This window comes from Centropristis striata, chromosome 2 (assembly GCF_030273125.1).
Source record: "Centropristis striata isolate RG_2023a ecotype Rhode Island chromosome 2, C.striata_1.0, whole genome shotgun sequence".
NCBI classification, from domain to species: domain Eukaryota; kingdom Metazoa; phylum Chordata; class Actinopteri; order Perciformes; family Serranidae; genus Centropristis; species Centropristis striata.
The window spans coordinates 12665253-12691522 of record NC_081518.1 but is presented as its reverse complement, the minus strand read 5'-3'; the positions used below and the strand labels follow the sequence as shown (position 1 = coordinate 12691522).

The following is a 26270-nucleotide window of genomic DNA, read 5'->3' as shown; positions in this document are numbered from 1 at the left end:
TACTTGAAAGTTCTTGTTGAGTACACAGTCTGAATGCCTTTCCAATGCTATCCACAGAACACCTTTGATTTCCACAGAAATCATGCATGTCATGTTATGTCATACTAACCTTGTGCAGTTCTAAGCAAGTTTCTGGGTGCACGCCTTTCCTAGGAACTAAACAAAACCAAAGTGTTTTCTTTGGAATTTTTTAGGAGCTTTAAAACTCCATGGATCATGAGCCTGACCTAGAAATCCTTAAATTGAAGATCTGTCGTTCTTTAATTGTTAGACTTTGACCTAGAAGTCCATCATGCACGGGGTTGGCCACAGTCTGCTTTTGCTATAAAGTGGTGTCAAGTGTCTTTCCTCTCGGGCACCACTGAACTGGGAATTGCTCCTTTGACCGCTGCTTTCCCTGTGATTTTCACTTGGACTGCACAGTTGTTTAAATTCCTAGTTGACCTAATGTATTTTTGAAGCTTTTCCAGGAATGTGATTAGTTTACAGCTTGCCATTGCATGCCTATGGGAAAAATGAAAAGCTGCAATCTTATTAAAAAACAAGCATATCATTTTTTTTTTTTAATTTATTTTCTTATTTTTAAGTTGAGATGCCATATTCAGTTCTTCTCGCCATCTAAACAGCCGTTTGGATCCCATGATTTTTCTGCACTGTGTTTAATGTATTTCTTCAGTCGCTGTCATAAAACTTGATTGGAAACATGAAGCAAGAAGTGACAGTACAACTTAAGTGGTAAATTGCTGCATTTATGTAGCACTTTTATCCAAAGTAATTTATAATTTGCCCTTCATTCACCCATTCTCATTCAGTTTAAATGAAACACTAAATTAAAGAGCTTGGTGCTGCTTTTTCTGTGCTTATAAAAAGCATTGTAAGGACAGTTTACTCCATTGTCACTTGTGTATTTTAGGTATTTTTCGATTTTGGTAAAGATCGAAACAACTAGAGAATACAACTGTGTTATTATTGCAGTGTTTTTTGAATGCATACATTGTTGTATCTATTTAGGGTTTAAGACTTAAGTCAACGAGTTCTTTACCATGTACTGTGTATGGGGTTTACTGTATGTCATGCAGGACAGTATGAAAAATCCCCATGCAGAGATAGAGCTGAGGGCGGTCTTGCAGTCTCATGTTATCTGTTAACATACTATGTTAAAACCTGAGGCATCTGGACAATGAGCCTCGTGACTGTGATGGTGCTGAGATGTAGAAAAAGTGAGCTATTTAATCTAAAGATCAACAGAAACACATCACAAGACAAGTTAAACCCTAAAGGACTCTTATGAAGATCAATAAAAAAATGAATAAAACAGCTTTAACCTCCTTTTTGTTTTGAACACAGAGAGTTCTTATAGCCGACATGAATTATGACTGTCTTTAAGGCCTTTATGCCCCCCATCAGTCCTGCAGTAAACACACTAGACAACTTTATATCTCCATCACATTAAGTCATCTAAAACCTTTAAGTGACATTTATAAGACCATGCTGACCTTCACAGGAAACCCACTCTCCAGTCAAGTGCAGGACTGACTCCTCACGAACACTACGTCATGTGAAAAGAATGTCCTCTGATTCAACCTTATTCATCAGAAAGCTCTCATAAAGTTGAATAGTTATTTCCCTCAAAGGTCCTAATGATGGCATCATTGCACCAATGATTGATGGGACACAGGAATACTCAGCTTGATCTGCCTGAGGTCACTTTTGCAAAATGACAGGAGACCATAAAACAACATCAATAATATGTATACCTTATGGAGCAGTATGTTGAATATCACTGGTTTAGAGAGAAGAAGAAGCAAAGTCTCTATGGAAAAAACTAAATACCTGATTCAACTCCTTCCAAAACAGATATAAAGGTGTCCTTGAGGGAAAGCACTAAACGTTTTCCTCGATCATGAGGTATATATTTTGGTTTCTTAGTGAAAATAAGTAGCGAAATCAACTATTGGATAAATTGAAATGCAATTCAGTGCCCATGGGATGGGCCCACGTTGGTGATCCTGTGATTTTATCTTTAGTGCCACCATGAGGCCAACATTTGTGGTTCTCTATAACTACTGGAGGTCCAACTTTTAACCTTCATCAGATATATAGGCCAACATACCTGATTAAGGTCATCAGGTTACCACATGGGGACATTGTAGGAATAAGAAACTGGCACACTGACAGCAAAAATTATGCTTATAATGCACTATGCAATTTGTGTCAAGCTATGTGTGTTTCCCCATTTTTTGTAATACAAAAATAATTTCCGTGTGAATATTTTATGGAGATATGGTTGTATCTTGAGGCTCTGACTTGCATGCAAGACTGGATGTACTGGTGGCTGGGTGAGACTGTTTGGAACTGTTTAAGAATTTGAAGCCCAGCTGGACGTGATTAAACATGCTTAGTTAATGTCCTTAGATAAAAAAAGGTTTGAAATCTTCTTGGTCAGGCCGTGTGTTTTTTCTGAGTCACTGAAGTTAACAGACAGTTATATTCATTCAGAGGATTGGATACCAAAGAAGACTTAGTTAAAGATAGGACCAAAGTTAGTTAACTGTTTACAGAGAATAAATTATGATTGAGACTTCGTTAGAATTATACTTTAATATTGATGGTAAGTGACTTTTGTATTTTGTGTCTTTGCAGGTTATTAGTGGGCGCTCCATATGAAATGAATGGTCCTTACCAGACAGGGGATGTTTATAAATGTTCACTGAGCCGAAGAACCAATGGCAACAGTTGCTCCAAGCTCAACTTAGGTACAGTATTGCAATTTTATTTTTTTTACCAGAGTGTATGCATGAAATATTTTGGTGTTTGTCTGAGTGTTTTTCTGCATTTGTCTCAGTAAACATCATGGCAGCATGTGTGAGACAGAAGTGTGGGTACCATACCAATCATTCCACATTTAACTATTTTTTTAAATGGTTTATGTACATTTCCACATGTGTGTTTTACCACACATTTCGCCGCATGCTTCTTCATACCAGTTGCACATGTGTGGTGCTGGTTAGGAAGGCACATGAAGTTTGTCAAGTAAACGTTTAGGTCTGAGGATGTAGACACTGCTTTGGCTGCCCAGACAGCAATAACAAACCAAAGTCCCAGATGGTGGAACTTCTGTTTGGTCTCTGAAGGATAGTGCATGTATTTATGTATATATTAGTCTGTGCATCCAAGATCCAAGATCCTCTCAATGAGCTTCATTTTCCCTCAAGGAAGGATATCTCTGACCAATGTATCAGAGCGAAAGGACAAGATGAGGCTGGGAATGACTCTCACATCGAACCCTAAAGACAACAGCTTTGTGGTGAGTTCAACACTCATTGAGCCTCATTCTTTATTTCTTCCTAAGGTTTTTCTTACATTTGTTCTGAAGAAAGGCTCACTGCAGTGAACAAAAAAAGAAATTTCTTCTTAAGAACAGTTAGTGAATGAGGCCCAATGGGTTTATCTTCTTGAGATATAACCTACAGTTGTGGTCTAATACTGCAGGACCTTTTGAGAGGTAAGAACACATTTAATATAATAAAAATGGTCAAAATGGAAAAAATAATCCCACAAGATTGTCTTTTGATTACACGGTTGTCAAACTGCAGCTTTCCCTACGGAAGTCCTCTGAGAGCATGAACCTAACCTTCTGTAATGTGCTGAGGTCGCTAATGTTGCTTTTATAAACACTTTTATTTTATTTTTCAGGCCTGTGGGCCGTTGTGGTCCTATGAGTGCGGCAGCTCTTACTACAGCACTGGCATATGCTCCAGAGTCAATGCAAGCTTCAAGTTCTCCAGAACAATTGCGCCTGCCTTTCAAAGTAAGCCATTAAGTATCTTTACTGTTTGAAAAATATTCATGGACAGTTTAAGTCACAGCAGGGGATTATTTCCTCAATTATGATCATCTGTTTTCTCCATGTGTGCTCTCAGGATTAAGTCTCATCTTTAAATGTTTTTCAGGATGTGAGACCTATATGGACATAGTGATCGTCCTGGATGGCTCTAACTCCATCTACCCCTGGTATGAAGTGCAGGCTTTTCTCATCAACATTCTTCAGAAGTTCTATATTGGACCAGGTCAAATACAGGTGTGTAAGGAAGGAAGGAATATTAATGTCCCCCTCCACTCAAAAATGTGTTTTTTTTTCTTTATTTCATGTCCTCTATGTATATGTCTGACCTTAGGGTAGTGTCTCACTAACCTAAAATCTGAGATTCAAATGTACACCAGGCAAGCTAGATCTGGTATGTCATTACTTCGAATAGCTAATCACATGCCAAAAAAGAACATTTAAAACAGTGTAGAGCAGACTTGTGTGTAAAGAGAATGAAAGAATGCTTTAAAATCATTAAAAAAAAATGTTATTGTGTCTCACAATCACTAATGCTGTGCCAGCCACTGTCAGTTAAAAGCTAACAAACACATTCTTAACAAGCTAAAAGATGCTAACTGCACTTACCGTTCTGATACATCTGCTAGTTGCCTATTTTGATGCATAACAGACTCCTCGTCTCAGTCTGGGGTCACCTAAGGTAAAAAAAAATTTACCAAATGCAGTTTGCAGATCTTGAGCCATCGTGCTCCACCTGGTTAGTAGCGAGATCACCGGCGTTACAGTAGCGGGGCTAATAGCTAATAGCCCATAGCCTGGAGGTTCGAAATGAAATTCAAGCGCCCAAGGCTGTATGGGTATACCCAGGCTAGCAGTGGGCGGTATGGAGGCCAGAACCACAATCTCAGTACAGGCCAGCCTCTTTTAATTTTTTTTGTTACTTTTTATCAGGGGAAACCAGGTTTAATAAAATGCAAACTATAGAGTATGTTTACAGACTATAAAATTTGTCTGGAGGGGGACTTTAAAGAAGATAAGATGTATTAGTTCAAGTATTGGACTTAATTTATATATAAAAAAATATATATTAAATCTCAGATTATTGCCCGCGGCATTTTCACAAATTTTTGTTCTTCTGTAGGTTATAAGGCTGTAATTCTATTTAAATATTACTGAAGTTAACTGCAAGAAGACAGAGGTCTTATTAATTGTGAGAGATCATTCTCATTGTGCTTCATCGCACAGGTTGGAGTCGTGCAGTATGGTGAAAAGGTGGTCCATGAATTCAAACTCAGTGACTACAAATCTGTTGAGGAAGTGGTGAAAAGAGCACGCAGTATCGACCAGCGCGGTGGAGAGGAGACCAACACAGCTCTTGGCATCAACACAGCACGGTATAGTATCTCAGTTTCTACACATGAGTAACGGATTCACTTCTCCTCCATTCTGTAAGTTATTTAACTGAACTGATCACTTGTTCTTACAGCTCACAAGCTTTCAAACAAGGAGGTCGGCGCGGTGCCAAGAAGGTGATGATTGTGATAACTGATGGAGAGTCACATGACAGTGCGGATCTCCAGCAAGCCATCGAGGACAGTGAGAAGGATGGCATCACCCGTTATGCCATTGCTGTAAGTCTGCTAGGCCTATTATTTACCTGAGTTAGGTGGCCTACATTTTATGAGATTTAACCTAGTTGTGTTATGGGTAATACATTTCCAGTGCAGCATTTAAACACCATAAACATTAATGAGGTGACCTCATAGAGTTCAGTGAAGAATTGAGCCAAAAACAATCAAAGCCCCCAGAGAGCGCCAAATCCTGTATAAGCTCAGTGGAAGTGCAGTTAAAGGTGTAAATGATCTCCTCCAAACCACATGCATCTTTGGTTTGTGCCACTGCTGGTGCAGCTATTGGCACACTTGATTCCATCCAGTGGCTTAGCTGGGCATCTGAGCAAAAACTCTGAAGTCATTTGGTTGAAAACCAACTGGAATTTTTGACTGTGCTGGCATTGCTGAAGAAAAACTTAAATTCTCTGAAGCCTTCTCAAAGACTGCCAGTGTTAACCTCTTACAGGGCTGTTAAAATGTGACAGATTGGTTGACACTCAAGATCGTTTAATTTAATCTTCACAGGTCCTCGGCTACTACAATCGTCGTGGAATCAACCCTGAAGCCTTCCTCAATGAAATCAAGTACATCGCCAGTGACCCAGATGACAAACACTTCTTCAACGTGACAGATGAGTCGGCACTGAAGGATATTGTGGACGCACTTGGAGAACGCATCTTCAGTTTGGAAGGTTTTGCAAGGAATTAATCAGAATTACATTATATCACACTGATTAGACAGACATTTTTGTTTGTCCAAAGCAATGTATAACCCTCTAACCCTTAAACAATTTCTCTTGTGAACTAAACCACATGCTGTAGTTTCTGTGAAATAGTTACATAATGCTGCTTTAGGTTTTTTATCAAGCAAAAATATAAAACATTTGCTGGTTTTAGATTCTCAAATGTGAGGATTTTCTAATTTTTCCTCTTTTTTTATCATTGTAAATTTAAAAAAATGTTTTTGTTATCGAGTAGAGTGAAGAAGTCCTCTTGGGCTATGGGAAATTGTAATGTGATTTTCAAAAAATATATATTTTTTTGTTATTTTATAGACTAATTAATGGGAATAAAAGATTAGATAAGACGGGTGGTTATGCTCTAAATCATCCCTACATGTGAAAGTCCACACTGAAACTCAAGAACCATGGCTCTTCTTAGTTTTGATTGTGTTGGCAGCTTAAATTTCTTTGCTGCACTAGTTCCAAACTGTAAAAGACTGACTTGTTTACACAGGAACCAGTAAGAACGGGACAGCGTTTGGCCTCCAGATGTCTCAGGCTGGATTTTCCGCACACAACGTCGAGGTGAGTCTGACTTCTGCAACCACGTCACTTCACATCATCTGTCAACATGTGGAACAACACACATTGTCTCAATTTCTGGCGCATCATAACTCCTCCCCACAACCTGCCATTTATCACTTTCCAGTCCCCCCCTGAGGGGCCTGCTGTGTAGCCCCAGAGGTTTAGGTCATCCTGATTTAGGAGCCCCCGACAGAAGAGACAGGCCTTTTTCCACTTCAGCCATGCAGTGATGGGTAATAAGACACCACTTGTTCCCCAGAGAAACATATTGCTGGGAAGCTGAGACAAAATTGAGACAGTTCGGCTGCAGAATAGGTCGTTTTTCCGCTTACTTTACTGAGAGGTTTTTGATTGTATCTGAGAGCAGATAGTTGCAGGTGTGCTGGCTTTGAGGGTGACACAGCTGGAAGCGGCAGATAAGAAACATCTCTACTGTACTTGCTGGCCATACCAATTTTTATTCCTCTCTTGGCTCTGTCAAGGCATTTGCTGATGCAACTGCTTTGATTTTCCAGTTCCCCTTCACAGTGTGATTTGTCAGGGGGGGGAATAAATATCTATGATGAAAAATAAATATCTAGCAGAATTTGCAGCTGGGTGGCAGCAATGGCTGGAAATTCTGTCCACAAGGCCAGATTCCAGAAATGCTCGACGACACCAACCTGAGTGTTGAGAGTAGGATAACTTATTGGAAAGAATGTCGGAGCTTTAAAGGAGAAAAACAGTCCTGCAAGCCCAGATGGTTTTGCTGAATGTGATATCTGCCAACTCTGAAGGCAGCTTATGTCATATGCTATCCCTATAGAAGTATACATAATGTATCGCATACAAAGCGGTTTCTTTGTCTTTAACTGTAACTAAACCTTGCTAAAAAATAATGCCAAGACTCCATGCATGCAATGCAATACTTTCTGTTTTTGCCACAGTACAGAATATACATCGCTTGTTTGTTGAGCTGGAATAAATTGCTTATGTTTTTTTACAACCACAAATCTGGCCCCCTTCCGATACAGTAAACTAAGAGTTGACATCCTAACCAAAGCACGGCTCATGGTCGTACATGCAACTGCAGTAGAAATAGGTCACTGGTTTGTAAGGTTGAACTGTTTTGGGGTTTCATCCATTTGCCATGGAGACCATTTTGACCAAAACAGACGACCACATTGGCGTAAAGCTGCTGTCAGAGAGTGACGTAGTGCGAGCGTGGTGAGCACACAATTCCATCTTTAAGGAAGGAATCACAAGCCCTCCAGCACATGCTCAAACACTGGAAAATGTGTTGTCGGCATATTGTGTACGGCAAAGAAGAAAACTGCGCTCATTAAGCTAAAGAACCCTATAATTACAGTGTCAGTGATACAAAGTATGGTGAGCCATGGAAGATAGAAAATCCCCCCTCTAGCCCTCCTTGTGTCTGCAGCTAATTACACTCGCCGGTTTGTTCCTTTGTTGAATGTCACTTTAAAACACACACTGATCAAGATTTAACAGTGATTTGATAATGGCCTTTTAAGCAGACTTGCTTTCTTCGCACACTGTGGTTTGTGATTGTGTGAAATTGTTCCACTGTAGCTTTTGTGGTTGTTGATGAAGTAGCTGTCATAAATTCAGTTCCACCAATAGTTTTTTTAATGTCCCGGAGAGAACAAGGCAAAGGCCAAATCCACACGCACATGGGTATTTTTCAAAACGTAGTATTTTCCTGTGCATTTTGGCATTTGTGAAGATCTTTCAAAACTCTGTTTCCAGTGTCTATGCGTAGACAGGACAAACTGAGTTTTTGGCTTGTAACATTAGAGTGTGCACTATCATCTCCTTTGTGAGGCATCACAAGTGAGACAACATTTCATGCATTGGCGGACGTTGCCGAAATAATGCTTACAGGACTATTAACATCTTTACACAAAAATGCAGTTATTCTTCCACTATATTAAGGAACAGGGAGGTTTGAATGTGATTCACTGTTGTTTCCAGGTAGCTTCCTCTAATTGCTGGCTTCTGACTTTTTTTTTGATGATTTTCCATATTGAAACTTATTGAAAATATAGTCAGATTTGTCTAGTATGGAATCTGGGAGAAAGATAACTTTTATATATTTAAGTGATCGTTATTGCCCTCTGTAGTGGGGATATCGTGCTCCTTCGGTGACATGAAGGAGGTCAGTTGATGGAGATTAATGGGGCACTTTATCCAAAATTACTGTCTTAACAAGAGACCTTCAAATTGACTAAAAAACTTATTCAGTGAACACATGGAAGGCAAGAAAGGAAATCTTGTATAAAAGGATCAGATTTGATCAGATTAGATTACTCTTGTTCTCTGTTGCACTGTGATTATTGATGTATTATAAAGGTTTCTTTTTATCCCATGAGGGATGATAGCCATGACATGACAGGACACCCATTCAGTTTATTCATTCACTTTGAGATGGACCATTGGTTTTTATTTACCGCAACATGTTCCTGTTACAACATCTGCATTAGAGTGATCTGATGTACTGCAGGAGAGAGCAAGAAGGATACCTTTAATTAGATTTTCTTCATTTTCTTTTAAAGTAATCCAAAAATGTAGCCAGAACCTCCCTTGTGTTTATCACTGTTACCAAGATTACGTTTCACCACAAGCCAACTTCCACCATCATTAATCTGACTGAAACTGAGGTGAGCCAAACACACAGGCTGCGCTCCAAAGTGGTGGTCCATGAATGTATCATTGTACACAGCTATTACCATGTTGCGTGCATGTGCAGCACAGACAGATCATTCTCTATTACTCTGTTGTTTGAAGTATAAAAATGAAATGTACCCCCCTACAGGATGGGATTCTGGTGGGGGCAGTCGGGGCTTATGACTGGAATGGAGCGGTGCTGAAGGAAACGCGACAGGGAAAGGTGGTCCCTCCCAAGTCTTCCTATACACAGGAGTTCCCTGAAGAGCTCAAAAACCACGGTGCCTACTTGGGTGAGTAACACCCTGGAAATGATTTAAATGGAGCAGAAAAATCATGACTGGATTGTTATGGATATGTCTATAATGAGAGAGAAAAATGCAGAAAAAGTACAATGTTGAAATTGTAACAGTGAAGGCTACGCTTGAACACCGTTTATAACATTTGCTCCCACGGCCACCAGCCTTTAGTTTCTGTTTACATCCTCTTGTCCTGTGGTTTAACACTAACTGCATTAGCTGCTACCCATCTCTATAAAGTGTACCCATTGCTCCCAGTGCTTCCCATCATATCCAACCCCATCTCACTCCACCACCACAGCCCTCTGCTTTTACCATCAGTGGTTTGTCTCTGAGCTTATCCACCAGGCTGCCAATGGACGCCATTCTAGACTCAATAGTAATATGAGGTGGAAGCATAATTTTGGACAGCCAGGGAGAAAGTTAAAGCTGGGAAAAAGGGGGTATGAAGATGAGAGACGAAGGTGGAAAAGTATACGGGGAGTAAGTGGAATTTTTAAGGGGAAAAGACGAAATAGAAGAAGAAATCTGAGAAACCTGAGAAACTAGAACATCCAGTTCTGCGTAACTGAATGCAGCTCACTGAGCTTCAGCTCCTCAGATTGCAAGTTTTACTATTTTTCCTTGAGTCATGCAGATCACTGCTGTGAAATTAAACCTAAAGGTCAGGCCCAATCACTATTAGCACACTCAAACAATGAAACAAAGTATAGTGCCTGGGATCTTCATGATACATTTACCATCAATTAACCTAATTTACAGATTCATATTTTATGGAAGAAAATGATGATTACTGACATCACAAGTAAAATTCAACACTGGTCCCTTTGGTCTCTAAATCTACTTACTTCAGAAGGTTATTGACTGTGAACAGAGGCCGTATTAATATGTGTGTTTTTCACATAACCAGGTTATACTGTGACGTCCGTGGTGTCAGCCAGAAACGGACGTCTACTCGTAGCGGGAGCTCCACGATTTAATCACACTGGCAAAGTCATCATCTTCACTCTGAAGAACTCAGGCAACCTCACCATCCTGCACTCCCTCAAAGGCCAGCAGGTACTGGAGCATCCAGCTCTTCACCTACTTGATAAAAAAAGTTTATCAGCTGCTGTCCACATGTTGTCCTCATTTCTGCTGTTGTTGCAGTGCAACAAGGAATGTCATAAAATATTGTTATAAAACATCAATGAAGTCACCACTACATGATATTGGCCCTGATTTCCCACTTGCTGAGTTTTTGGAGAACTCAGAAATAAGCCAATCAAAGCAAATCAGCATTTTCTCCCTTGGGTGACGCTTGCTATGTGTGATTGTTTTTTCTCTTACCTCAGAATAATAATACTTGCAGCCAGACCTTTCTCCAGTGCTGACACAGCGCTGTGGAGACTATCAGAGTATAAACTGCCCTGCATGGTTTGAAGACAGTTATTAGACAGGAGTCAATGGTATAATCTGTTGAATTAACCATGTGAGTTTAATGCCCTGTTTTATTTCCCTGTATTAAATAAACTGATTTACAATCCTGAGAACAAAATGCCAGACAGGGGTAAAATAAAAAATAAATAAATATATTTCTGGAAAGAAAACAAAAAAACCAAGAATGCTCACAGACCTATTGTGACTAGCATTAGCATGTTCCCAGCTGGCTAGTATGTTACTGATTAGCTTGCCAGGCAACAATTGATTACTAGCTTTTAGAAACACATATTTTACAACACACACAGGCAAATATGTACCTTTGTATACCTTTATTCTTTTAGGGAAAACTCAGAAACATCCTCGTGGGGCACCTCTATCTGATCCTACATAATGTGCATAAAAACCAGGATCACAACAGGCAGTTTCAGGACACTACTTCAGCCAGATTTGGGGATTCAATCTCCTCTTTCCCTGTTTTTGACATTTTACTTGCTAGTGTATCCTGAATATTTTACACTGGATAGCATTAGAATTATTCCAAAATAAGACAAAATGGCTGGAAAAATTATCATGACTGACAGTAGTTTTCAGTGGAAAAGGCAAATAGCCAAGATAATTTTCATTTTGAAATTTAAGCCCAATAAAATGACTGTGCTCCACTGCCACAGTCCAAATGACATTAACATAACATACTGCACTGCTGCTGCAAGTTGACGCAAGGACAACTTCTCTGCATGTGGGATCTCTATTACTGTTTGGGTTTGATTTGGTTCTATAAATGATTATTGTTGGTGTTATATAATTTTATTTTTAGGACTTTGAGTGCACAGCAAATCATCTGTTGGTATGTAATCCCACTATCTGAGTTGCATTAAGTTTAAAAATAATCATCATTTCAAATGGATGGGGCTCTGTGTGTTAATGACCGCTACACTCATAGCTGGCAGCTCTTCACAGACTGCAGGCCTGAAGTGATCCTGCAGCAGCTTACATTGTACCTTGTCAGCAACAGCTCATCCAGAACAGCAGATGTTTTTCTGCAGAAAACTTTCTTGATCTCACAACTTTTCTTAAGAAAAAGAGCTTTTTATGGGCAGATGTTTCTAATCTGAAAACCAATAGATGATGTTCCATCCACGCCAGTGACTGATCCAGACTCTTACACTGAATCTGTCACAGTCTGCTCTGACCACTTGGTCTGACACAAAACATTTGCTTACGATGATCAAGTTTATAAGCAACTCCAGATCATCAGTAAGACATTAAACAACATGTGGTTCAACAAACATTAGAGAAGAAGCCAAACATGTCAGGAAATATAATCAGCTAGTCAAATGACGTTTTTTTAAAGGATCCAAAGTAATAAAGATCTTAGATTGACTTGACATATATTGCTCTTATGGATGGGGTGATATACGATTTTATAGCAGATTGCAACAAACACTCACAATAAGTTGACTGTTGTAAATTTATATTGTGTCTGTAAAAGGCAGACTCATGGGTCCCGATATAACCTGTTTTAATTCAGATATCTTGAGGTCAGAGGTCAAAGGACCCCTTTGAAAATTGCCATCCCAGTTTTTCCCCCCCAAAAGTAAACCTAACTTAGGAGCGTTATTTAGCCCCTGTCTGACAAGATATCCTGACATTATGTCTTTTAGTTTAATGTGATACCAATATCTTCTCTATTATATATATTTCTTAAAATCATTTTGACAGCACTAGTTATAACCTTAGCACTGTGTGGTGTGGTCCCTATGCCTGGCTGTTCTCACAAGAGTCATATTTTTGTCTGCCGTCTCCAGCAAATTGACTGCAGTTTTTCTCTAATAATGATATTAATATTTATTTATTATTATTTTCTATTTCCCCTAGCTCTAATATTCTGCATTTTACTGTTAAGCACTTTGAGTATGAAAAAGATAAAATGTATTATTATTATTATTATTATTATTAATAATAATAATAATAATAATTTGGCTACAACCCATAAGTAACAGTAACATCAAGTAGAATTTATTTTAATTTTAAAGAAAATCCATCTTGTAATTTCTGTATGTTTTAGTTACATTTTAAGCATATTTTGATGATAATTGGGATAATACATGAACTGAAATTATTTTGTGCCAGGATAACCCTGACATGAATTTTTCACATCATCCCACACATAATGTGTCTTTCAGATTGGCTCCTATTACGGCAGTGAGATTGCACCTGTGGATATTGATGGCGACGGCATTACTGACAACCTTTTGGTGGCTGCACCCATGTTCTTCAGTGGAGGCTTGGAGAAGGGAAAGGTCTACATCTACAGAGTGACGGAGCTGGTGGGTATAAACTATAAAAACATAAACAAATTCAGAGAGGAAGGACACATACAGGGATTAATCAATTTCTGACCCAGAATTGGGTCAACACCTGTTCAAACTCCAGACATTCCCAGTAATTTCTCTCTCACCAGAAGTGTCCGGTAACACACGCCAAACCAGACTGCGCTGCATTCCAGCTCCACAGTTAACACACATGGACATGCTGCAGGCAGACATTTGACACATGACCTTGTCCAGATCAAATGTGCAGATCAAATGCTGCCATGCCAGGGTGCAGACTTTATTAGATGTTTAGAATGAACTCAACAGGAAAGTATTCTGCCCCTTCTAAAGCCATTCCCAGAAAACCATTTGGAGGCGAGAACTTTCTTTAATAGAAGGAAATTTCCTGGTGCTCCAGGTCTGTCTTGCTCATTGGAATAACAAATGTCTCCAGCTGTTTTGAATCCATTGAACAGGCCTGGAGGAGGCATTTAAATATCTGGTGTGGCCCAAACCACATCACAGGTGGCAGGCCAAGCTCTATAGTCAGAAACAAAACACAAACAGAAAGAAATCACTCTTTTAAAACGTCTGTCATCATCTGGACAGCAACGCTGCATGTGCAGGGTAATTATTAATCATGATGTGGTTGATTCAGGTGTTGCTGTAGATGCTGCACCATGTTATTGTTCTGGAAATCTATTTAGGGTTGGACAATCTGGTTCAAAAATGTCCCTGTGGTTTCAGTGAATATTAAACTTTGACAATATGTGCCTGCAGGCAGCAACTCATAGGTGTGAATTCTTGAGAAATCTCTGTAATAATTTGATGGATTACCATAAAATGTTGAAATATTTTTCGATCAACAATGAATCAACTTTTGAACCTACAGCCACACAGAGCTGCTAACAAGTCTGTAGACTATAGTTTTGTGAATCTACCATAGATATTCTTCTAGTTTCTCATACATTTAACCATTATATGAGTAGGATATTTTGTCTTATCAGAAACATATCATTTTGGTTTAGCTGGGATACATTCAAATATTGTTAAAGCAGCTAAATTAAACTTTCATTTATGTTGAGATTGGCGGCGCATGTGGGGAAAAACGAGTGGTTCCATGAGCTCCAGACTGCCATTAGAAAACCTTTGATTTTACGGCAGCAGGGTCTGACAATCCTAAGTCCTGGTTCTGGTTCTTCCGTGCCTCCTTTCCCTCAAGCAGGCCCAGAAAACTTAGGCTTGGCATGTTTTCATCTGATTTTGATGGAATCTGACCCCAGTGGCACCGTGACGGCATTTACAATGAATATATAGCCAATATTCTTGCTGGTGGTGTTGTTTGCTTATATGGGTCATATCAAGGCATTAATATTAAACTGAGAGTGTTTAATAACCAGTTAAAAGTTCCTTGTAGATGCTTTATATTGACGTAAGTAGAGGATAAGTATAGATAACCATTGACAGGCTGGTACTGAGCTGCCTGGCTGCACACCAAAGGCTCTGATCAAACTAAAGGGATAAAGACTACAAGTCTAAAGCTAAATGAAGTCGCTCAAAGTCTGGCAGCTGGTCAAAAATTAAATTCCATCCACAGTCTGACATTAAAGAAACTGCACTTTTAACTTCCTCCTGAGCTACTGCAGTCTGGTCGTGACCCTTCATGGCCTCCTCACAAACCATATGTTTCAAATTTAACAGCGCTGAATATATTTTTCCCCATTTCTCCATCAATCTCGCTCTTTGTCACACATGCACACATCAGGTAGCCGAGGAGCAAAAGCTACCTTCCTAAATCAACTCCCCTCCCATTTATTCAACTGAAATAACAAGTGATCTCATGTTTCGTCTGCCGACCCTAAATTATATTATGAGCTGGGATGCCAAGTGGAGCAATGATATGCATGACTACTGATGGACTGGCTCTGTTTTGTCTTTAAGAAATTTCCAGTTGGGTAGTTGCTTTCAAAGACCTGGAATTTTTCCATCTGACTTTATACTTGCTAAGAATAGAACTTCAAATAAATACACTAAAGCTATACAGCGTTCTTAGTCCTTTTATGATCCAGAGGTAAAATTCCTCACTTTTTTGGTGCCAGATGTTTAAGATATTTGAGTTCAAAAAGGTCGAATTAAAGGATTATGTGGAAAACACAGAAGCTGATCCAAACTTTATCTTTCGTTTGATTAAAGATAAAATAATGTTTGTTCCTTTTTTCCTGTATAAATTCCAACATGATTAGCTGACTAAAGATGTTTTTGAGGTAATTGAAACAACAAACCCAGCTGGAGGGAGGACAGAGAGAACAACAATCTCTTCCTCTGTCTTGTTATGAGACATCTGACGGATCATTTAAAGCACAGATCTGCCCTTTGACTGGATAACTGAGCTGTGCCAGAAGGCGTGGCTTTGCCCACTAGATAAGACATACAGTAAGCATTTCTTTACAGTATTTATGCTTTGAAAAATGTCCATTTGGCACTTCTGTTTCCAATAAAGCTTTTGTCCTGCGCTGGTTTTATTATCCCCGCAAGGCGTAAAAACCTGGAGGGGATCATGTGTTTGGTTGTATGTGTTCATACATGTGTGTCTGTTCAAGGCTATTCTCACGTACTACTGGAGCCATCAGTCTAATATTTATTGTACACATTTAGCACTCAAGGACCTCCTGTGGTTGCACAATTTTTTAAAACCCATTTTATTTACTTTTTTATACCCTCATTATCTGCTGAATCGTTACTCCAGTAGGCCAGAAGGATCAACAGCTGCTTCAGTTACATAGCAGAGGCATTTCCAGCAATCCGCTAGGCTAAAAACAAGCCACACCGAGTCTGTTGCTGGCCATATTTTGACCTTTGCTTAAAAAGTGACGTCCACAGTGTACCCGAGTTAGCAAATTAAGAAAGAATACGAAATGAATAAATCCTTGATTTTGTTATCTGTGCTTTTTTTTGTATCTTTGTCTTTGCAATTAAACTGCAAGTAAAATTAATTTTTGATTATAAATGTATTAATGCAAACCAAAGACTTGAATTGAATATCTGTCTATGCACATACATATTTAGATTTATTTATTCATTGTTTTTTTTACAATTGAGCTTGTCCAGAAAATATAATAACTTATACTCTGCTGGAAACAGCTCCACAACAGGGAGTTATGAAACGAAAAACATACACACCTCAGCCAAATCTGACTCTATTTGGGAGGCCAAAACAAAGGTGAACTATCTGGGTTATTAGCCAAATGCAGATTCTTTACAGGGGATTTTTTAGAAGAGACGTGGCACGAGCAAGTGAAAAGCTAAACAAAATGAGAAGTTGTGTACACAGTCGAAAAATCATACAGATTTTAGATCATATTTCTTTGGTTCCAGTTAATAACAATTGTGGTTTCTAGTTGAGCCATCATGTGAGTACAATGTCATCATAACATATTGGTATATTAGCCAAAACAATAAGACACAGACTTTAAAATATTTCTCATTATACATTATGCATTAATCAACTTACTCATACACACGGACAGCGTGTCTTAGAGGAGAATAAAGCTCTGGAAATGCATCTTTGCAATTTTTCATCTTGTGTTGTGGTTTGAAAATGTTTTTGTTCACTAAACCCTGTTTGTGACAATTGATTCTTTGAGACGAGCGGCCAAAAAAAACAAAGCTAATGTCTATTTATCAGCATCAATACTGAATACTGAAGTGTATAATCACAAATTCTTATGTCAAAAAAGAAAAAAATCAGAAGGCATTTGCTTTCAGATATTTATGAAGCAAGAAAACAAATACATTTTGATAGCTGCAAGACCAGGATGCTTTGTGTAACATATGTCTTCTGTGAAATATATTTATGAGCATGCATCATTATGTTTCCTTTCATCCTCCAGAATCGTTTCATCCCTGAGGGGGCGTTGGAAATCCATAATGGTGGCCAGAACGCTCGCTTTGGCTCAGCGCTCGCTCCCGTCCCTGATCTGAACGGTGATGGCTTCAATGACTTGGTGGTCGGGGCCCCGCTGGAAGATGACCACAAAGGAGCCATTTATGTTTTCTTCAGCCAGCACAACAGAATACTACGCAAATACAAACAGGTACGAGGTTTGCAAACTGTTCCTAGCAGAGCGAAATGACCTGAAGTATCTTAAGTGGCAGCCATGATAAGAGCTGGTTGAAATCTCTGCAACCCTGACTCCAAAAAAGTTGGTGCTGAAATGTTAACAGGATGTATACAATTCAGAACGAGCCCTAGAAAACTGTTTTGTCAAAATGATGAGCTTACTGTATCACTAAGACAATATATTTTCGGAAAGAGTTTTTTAGAGAAAAAAAGAGGGAAAGCTTTTTTTTCTTGGGTAAATTATTTTAAATGTACAGTGTGTGCTTTGGCATTTTAATCTGCATACTGTATTTCAACAGCACAGGTTAATTGCACACAACTGCTCCAATTTAATCACAACATTGTAAACTGCTGTCATTATGATCCTTGTTTGCTCAGATCTCTTCTTCTGTCTGTTTCTCAGAGGATAGCAGCAGCAGACCTGGCTCCCGGTCTGCTGTACTTTGGCCGTAGTATTCATGGCACGATGGACATGAACAATGACGGCTTAGTGGACCTGGCAGTCGGTTCCCTTGGTGCTGCTGTTCTCCTTTGGTTAGTATTTCACTCTGTAAATAATACTGTTGTATTATTTAGGATGGTTTTTGCAGGCTTAGCTCTAAAAATAACTTCCATCAGTTACTTTAAAAGCATCGCTCTTATTCCTGCCATGATTTCCTTACTTTCACTTTTACTGTTAAAACCCTCTAGAGTTTTATGTACATCTTCAGAAAGAATCAGATTCCCAAGGTCATGAGTCGACTTCACCTGTAACACCTTCATGCCCTCACAGGTCCCAGAGTGTTGTCCGGATATATACCACTGTCAGGTTTGAGCCCAATAAAGTCAACATCTTTGTGAAGGACTGTCAGAGAGGTGGCAAGGACGTGACCTGTATGTCAGCCATTGTATGTTTCAACATCACTGCCAGGACAGCCATTTCTCCCACACAGGAAATTGGTAAGCCAGCGAAAATAAGCATCTCCGCAAATCTTCCCAAGTTCCTCCCCTTGTCTTTGTCTGATGTTTGACATATTCCAGAGGTTAATATATTTTGTGTATTGGTGCAGCATATCTTTTTTACTTAATGCACAACCTATCAAATCTATGGATAAAACAAGTCTTAGGAAAAGAAAAACTATATATTTTCACAGACGGAAAGATGCTGACACAGCCGGCTGTATTCTCCAACCTCTGGATATTGTCAAACCTTTAACAGATCATTTTTACCGATATGCTTGAGCAGAGAAATTTATGTTTTGGATCTGTAGTTGCAATATGGTTGTGCAGTCGTTCAGATTATGATACATGACAGGATAAAACATGGCTGGTTTTAAGTGAGAAAAGGCATTCTGCACTGAATGTATATCCTTCCAAAAGACTTTTCAGCATGCGGCTTCCCGTAAAATCTGTGATGGCTCCATCCATTCAGAGAGGCGCCAAAGCAAAATTTCTCTTTACTAGCAGTAAGAGATTCTGATCTCAGTGCTTTTCTCTGCCAAAGCTAATGCTGCCGCCTCCAAAACTGGTATATCTGAACCACACTGGTGCTATCAAATGCTCCTTTAATGTGTAAACGCTGGTTGGAATGCTTCTACAAGTTTATCTTTGTTTTATTCAGCTAAAAAAGAGAGTCATTTCTAATTGTTTGGTGGTGGCGACAGCTCATAGACGGCTGCAGATGGATGCTGTGCCACTGATAGTGTCCCACCTGCATGTAACCACATGGTTTCTCTGCTCACGATTTGTTTTAAGAGATATATGTTGGCGGGGTCGAGTTTCGCTGTGTATGGGGGGGAGGAAACAGAGGTGCAGTTCTGAGTTAACCTCTTGACCCTCTGACATCTTTAATAAATCTGTCAGACGTAACAAAACAGAGGAGAGGAAGAGCAGAAGGACTTATCTTGTCTTCACTGGTTACATACAGTGGAACACGTTTATTTAATTTTCCTCTCATTGTCGTGTCTGGCTAGTAATGCGTGGCAGATGTGCTGGTGTTTGTGAGTTCTCTGTGGTCTGTTGCATTATAATGGAACTCATTTTTCTGTTCCAGTCAACTTAATCCCATTTATGCAAATTTCTATTTACAGTATTTTGGAGAAAAAGCTTAATCAACAACAGTTTAGATGTCCAATGTTGGGATTTGAGGCAATAAACAACTGGTAAATAGTGCTGAGTAGCCAAATAGTTGTTGAAACCGGAACTTTATTAGTAAATTAAGCGTTTCTCACTTCCAAAAAAGGAGAAACATTTTATAATGAGTTGATTTTGATAATTGTGGAGTAGTGAAAAGTGAAGAAAAGCTTCCAATTTAGTGTCCACTATGTGCCCAGATCGTTTGACGTAAGACATAAAGAATTCTCCTTTCTCTAATTCTGTAGTTGACCCCAAACACGACTCAAACACAAGTTCACTCTTTTTTTTTACATTTTTCCTCATGTCATGAAAACACGAAGCAATAAATGGAAAGCCTTTTAAACAATGTGGCTTGGAAATGACTCAGTACTGAAGCCAAAGGGTTTGGATTCTTATGTTGGTCACACATTCATCATATGTTCAGAGTGAAGCTAATATATTATTGCACTGCAAGAGTGATGTCATTCACCATAGCCTCATGCTGCCATTTGTCAATTTGTCTTCACTTACCTAAATAAGAACAGAAGCCCATCTTTCTTAGAAACAATGCAAGTAGAAAGGGATCTTTTAGGATTCAACATATAAGTGTAATTTATTGACTGTTCCTATGACCTACCAGGGATCAAATATAATGTCTCCATTGCGGAGAGACGGTTCAATCCTCGGGCCGTCCTGGACAACCCGAACAAGCTGCAGCCTCAGAACCTGACCCTCTTTGCTGGAGAGGAGACCTGCGAACACATCTACTTCCACGTCATGGTGAGGGGTTGCAAAAGTCCGATGAGAGAGCAGTGAAAGAACTGGCTTCAAGATGTATTTGTGCATATAATATATTTTGTTTGTCCATTTGTACTCTTAAATTAATTTGTAGTTGCAAGATTAATGTATCGTATTGTTTTACTCTATCTTTGAATAGGTGAGATCGTTGAAAGATACATATCACAAGTGGGATTCTGTGGATAATTTTAGTTTCATGTGACGGTTAAAAATGCATTTTTTTAAAAAGAAAATCAGAATTAAATTCTGCCAGAAACCATGGGTATTTGTAGTTTTCATTAAATAAAACGATTTGAATCTCAGCATGTTGAATTTCAGCAAAACATCAGTTGCCTCAGTCTTAAGACATCATTATTGATAGTGGTCTCCCACATTGGTCAAAACCAACACTCGCTCACTCATAATTTCTGAGCATTTCTGCATCCTGTTCATTTGTGTAAACCTTTTAAAAGCAAAAGATATTTGAGTGCCATAGATAAAGTGCCACGATAAATGAGTAACTCCACAGGCTAATCTTTGAACTTAATGTTTTATATTAGGAGACCACAGACTACGCACGGCCCATAGTGTTTTCTGCACAAGTGGGGCTACAAGATCCAGCTAATGGACCAGTTCTGGATGAAGGCTGGCCTACTGTTGTGAGGACCGAGGTGAGACAATGTGACAGCTTGTCTTGTCTTTGCTTTGCTTTCAAGTTAACCCTCCTGTTATGTTGTGACCCATTTCAAAGTTTAAAAATCATAAAAAGAAAACACTGAAAAATGTAAAAAAAAAAAAAAAAAAGAAAGAAAAGAAATGTAAAAAAATCTGTGCCATGTAAAACCATTGTATTTTATATGAAGGTCTTTCCAATGTACATAAAAAAAGTTTTAACAGGCATTTTTATGAAAAACAAGTTAATTATCCTCCCTGAACTATGATCTGTGAGAGATAAGAACACCATTGCACTAAATATTGATTGAAATGGTTAGTAATGGAGTTATTAATGAAATAAAAGCAATGTTTATTGGGATTTTTTTGTTTGGATAATTAAATATGCTCCGGGTGAATATGACCCATGAACATTATTGCTGTTCCTGAGAAACAAACATAACAGTAGGGTTAATACATTACGCTCCTATAAATTATTATCTGACTCTACCTAAGTAGAATGGAACAGATGTGTAGTTTCTTTGACTTGAAGTTTGTCTCTTTGGCCAGCTGCCCTTCTGGAACGGCTGTGACGAGGATGACCGATGCATACCGGACCTGGCACTGCAGAGTATGACCGACCTGATGTCTCGAGAGTAGGTACACGCATGACAATACACAGATATACACTGCAAAAAAAGAAAAGTTGGGTGAACTCAAAATTTCAAGGCAACAAACTTCGATAAAATTTTAAGTTGGACAATTAAACATTTAAACAATTTAAAAAAAAAAACTTAATTATTTTAAGTTTTGTTTTTGAGTCTGCTCAACTCTGAATTCAGATTTTTGTCAACTCAACTGTAAGTTAATAACTTACAATTTTACATTGTAATAACTTTAATCCTTACTTCTGCTAACTTCTGAAATGTGCTGAATTGGTTCAATTGTAACACCGCTATGAAATGTCAGCTAACGTTGCAACCACAATTTTGAGTTAGCATTGATACGCTAATGATGGCTACTCTTGTAGCTGTAACAAGCAGCGCCGCTAGCATCAGTTAGCCGCTAGCATCAGTTAGCCGCTAGCTTTCACTAATGACCGAATTTCACCGATTTCCCGCATTTCACAACAAAGAAATAAGAGTTAGCAGAACTATTGTCCCTTGTTGTGAACCCCAACTTAAAGATATAAGTAACAACAACTCACCAACTTGTTTTTAAGCTTACATTATTGCCCTAAATGTCAATAATTTATATTTCCAAGTTTTACCAACTTAAATCACTGTTTTAGGCCAAAAAATACAAGTTGGCTTTTTTGCAGTGTACTGTATTTAGACCATGATTTAGACCCAACAAAAACTGATTATCAGCTGCTCTGTTCCTTATGATTCCACTTCCCTTCTCTCCCCGCCTCCCAGTCAGTTCTGTGCACAGCCTGTCCAGTCTCATGGTGCTTTCTGCCGCCATCTGAGTGAAGGAGGGAGTGAAGGATCTCTGCGGGTTCTAGAGGCAAACAGAAGGAGGATGGTGGTGGATGTCCGATTGGAGAACAAAGGAGAGAACGCCTACAGTGCTCGCCTTAATATCACCTACACACCCAATCTGCGTTTCTCTAGCCTCATAGTCAAGGTACATCATCATCAAGTGGTTCATGATGAGAATATGCATTCTTAAATTGTGTGAAATTATTGTAAATATTTTGAAGCGTCTCAGATTTAATCAGTAGATAAGATCAGATAAGTGAATAAAACTGCTATTGTTTTTGATTCAGGACAACTCTGACATCAAAATAGAGTGTTTCACTGAAGACAAACTGAGGAATGAGAAGATCTGCAATGTCAGCGCTCCATTCATGAGGGCCAAAACTCAGGTGAGAAATCACACTCAACGAAATTAACATTTTTTAAATACCAGAGATGGGACTTTTACTCTGGAGTTGTGACTTTATTTATGATTTGATTATCTTCTTGAAAAACATTTGTTTTGCTGTTGTAGTCACGTGAAAACAGTGAAATTAAAAGGGCAGATTTGCAGATTTTACACACATTTTCGAGTATTTGCTATATTATATCCAACATTTTGTTCCTGGGTGATTTAAGTCCATTGAGGCCATATGTTTTAGGTGAGAATCCTCCTTTCTGTATTTATCTGACTGAATGGAAAGCAGATGTAAAAGCTGATCTTCCAACCATAAAAAAAATTCATTCATCTTAGACTTTTCATACTGATTCCAAAATATGATTAAATAATCAGTTTATATGCTGGCACTTCTGACTGAAATATAAATCTAGATCCATGTCTGCATCTCTGTCAAAGCAACCTCACAGCCCGCATTATGCTGCTGAGAAAACATTGACGTGGGTCTTATTAGATCACAGGGACCCAAAACACATGCGGCATGCTTTAGATGACCATGACAGACCACACTGGTTAATGTGAAACCCACAAGCAAACCAGAAGAGCCCAGTTTAGTTCTGGTTTGTGAGATCCCTGCTGTCTATAGTCTGACATGAAAGTCAACAGTGTCGACACTAAAACACGTCCTTCTCTCTTTAACTTTCTAACAAATCTGAAGGAAGGAAGCAACTGTAATATGGATGTAATCTTAAACATCTCATTGTTTTTAAATCCATTTTAAAAGCTTTTGTTTTCTTATCACGACCAAACAACATGTTTGAGGTTAAAATCAACATCCTTATCTTAATTTATGTCTCCCAAGGTTGTGACTCAACATTATTTACAGCTCTGTGTGTTGAGGGTGGTCCCCCTTAAAGTACAGTGTGATGTTGAAACCTAGCACTTTTTATTTTAGTTTCACATGCTCTTAAGGGCCAGACATACCAAGGTGACATTGAAAAATAAGTGGCAATGAAGGCTGACTGTTACGTCACCTTAAGTAGCCTGTTGGGGTCATAAAAGTTGCACTTGAACACAACACAAAAATTACAGAACTAGCACACATTCAGCGCCTGCATGACAAGAAATAACTCTCCATACCAGCAGGTGGCGGTGGTTTGTATTTGTCATTCAAAAAAGGGAAACTGTAAGACCTAGGACTGCGGATATACAAAGTGTTGTTATAATACATGAAACATAGCACTATTTGTCTACCATTTTCATTTCACGTCATTGTTAAAATATTCTTATATTGATATTATCAAATGATCAAATGAAGATGAAAAATGAGAGCCCTCTGTGCAAGCAAGTCATTTTCTAGCTTCCCTCCACTTCCTTTCTCTTTCCTGCTCTGATTTGCTTTGGCTGAACAGGCAATCAGAGAAAATTCCCTCACCAACGGGCTCTGCTGCCCATTTAGCATGCTCAATCAGCTGAAAAGCCACTAACAAGGGCCAACTAGTACCAGTGATGCGGGACACCACGCCAAGTCCACCAACGCTCACTGACAGCCTGGCCGACCATCAGCCGACCATCTGTCTGGCGTGTCAGGGCCTTTAAACCTAAAGACCTTTAAGTTACTATACAGTCAAAGCAGGAAGTGCAAAAGGTGCTGTGTTAATAAAAGTAGGAAAAAACGCTTTCATTAGCCACAGATACCAAGAGGGCTACACATTCACATATGCACATACTATTAAAAGTGAGAGAGTTCTTTTACTTCCTTTAATTTTACATTTTTAACATTTAAAATGTAATCAAAAAATCCAGTTGAACCCTTTCAGTAGAATACCTCACCGGAAAAATGTGATTGAGAGAAAACTATTAATAATTAACTTAATACAACATAGATAGATAATATATTTAAAGGAAAGCCACAGAAATCGGTTCCAGATAAGTTCAGGACTCCAGTAAAAATACATTGTCGCTGTCCACTCCTGCCCATGACCTGACTTTGCTCATGTAATATTTGTCCTTAAACTATACATGATTGCTTCTCATAATGTGACCAAAGTTCCTGAGTTACTGAGATCACATGATGACACCTTTTGAGTTCATATTAAATGTGGGGTTTTTTTTAACCTCCACATTTTCCATATTGTTAAACATTTAGTACGAAAGAGGACACAGTGTCACTGGCACTAAAACATGTTAGTGTAACTGAAAACCTGCAGTGTGGAGTTTGGAGAATTTCTGGGACACATGCCACAGCATAGTATGTGAGTCCTGTTGCTTACACATTTGCCTGAAAGTGACTTTGCATGTTTTGAAAGCATTTTCCTTAAGAATCTGTCTGTTTTTCTGACATAAAATTCTGTCACGCAATACCTTCTTCCTCTATACACCATAAAAAATTTTAATTGGCATCCCACTTGGTTGTTGTTACATTATTATCAGGATAAATCTTAGCAACGGGGTAAACAGAAATTAGGAAGCTTCTTCCTTCACCATTAAAAACATTTTCCCTCCACTTTAGCCTGGTGCACCAGGTGAGACTGACTGAAAGATACTGAGAGTTTCTTTTTTCTCATCTGTTACTGATTCTCACATTCAGTTCTGCTGTTCCCAAGCCTTTCCACAGGCTTGTAATGTCAACAATATTTATGAGACCCTTGCACTTTCCAGTGTATTTTTACAGCACGGCATCAAGTTTTATTTTTAAGTGGGTGATGTTTGAATTAACTTTGATAGGGATGACACTGATGCTGCATCACACAGTGCAATTAAAAGCCATTAAACAGTAAGCAGATTATAAGTAAGCCATCTTTTCCATTGATGTCTGAACAATAGTCTTTCCTACTGATAAAATTCTGCTGACAAACACTACAGGAATGAAGTAATGAAGGTGATTGAAAGAGTTCACGACATGTCCTGACCACGTCATTATCACAAACAGTGGTCATCTCCTGGGCAACGAATAATATCACAGCATTTCTCAGTAACGCTCCCCAACGACTGAACCAAGAGGACTCCGGTCACCCTTTAAAACTCACTGAGTGATTCATACCCATTCATTCTGCCTGAACAGCATCCAGAGCCACAAGGCTGAAATGTGGCACGGAGTTAAACAAGGCTGATTGTGCACCGGTGCTGCTGCCAAGCCTGCCCCCAAACCGCTGTTTAGCTGAAGGAAAAGGAGGAACCTCAGGGCAAGCTATTTAAAATAGCCAGTTATCGCTCTTGTTTAGACTCTTCTGGTTGGTTTTGACCTGTAAAACAAGCGTGTACTGTAAACTTTACTACTGCTGCTGCAGAGTGAGCTCTACATGTCATACCCCGGTGGTGACGAA

General features: G+C 38.9%; 1 protein-coding gene across 1 annotated transcript in view; it reads left to right on the top strand.

Annotated features, from left to right (window-relative positions):
* The window catches only part of itga11a (integrin, alpha 11a), a 44520-nt gene that overhangs the window by 8256 nt on the left and 9994 nt on the right, over positions 1-26270 (top strand). The window contains exons 2-20 of the mRNA XM_059359258.1: positions 2644-2756; positions 3216-3307; positions 3697-3811; positions 3954-4081; positions 5072-5220; positions 5313-5457; positions 5965-6130; positions 6675-6745; positions 9561-9705; positions 10622-10770; positions 13317-13460; positions 17336-17539; positions 17969-18099; positions 18338-18504; positions 20300-20439; positions 20997-21107; positions 21658-21743; positions 22506-22716; positions 22859-22957. Of these exons, the coding sequence (XP_059215241.1) occupies positions 2669-2756; positions 3216-3307; positions 3697-3811; positions 3954-4081; positions 5072-5220; positions 5313-5457; positions 5965-6130; positions 6675-6745; positions 9561-9705; positions 10622-10770; positions 13317-13460; positions 17336-17539; positions 17969-18099; positions 18338-18504; positions 20300-20439; positions 20997-21107; positions 21658-21743; positions 22506-22716; positions 22859-22957 (2541 nt within the window). The 5' untranslated portion in view covers positions 2644-2668. The remainder of the gene's footprint in view (positions 1-2643; positions 2757-3215; positions 3308-3696; positions 3812-3953; positions 4082-5071; positions 5221-5312; positions 5458-5964; positions 6131-6674; positions 6746-9560; positions 9706-10621; positions 10771-13316; positions 13461-17335; positions 17540-17968; positions 18100-18337; positions 18505-20299; positions 20440-20996; positions 21108-21657; positions 21744-22505; positions 22717-22858; positions 22958-26270) is intronic.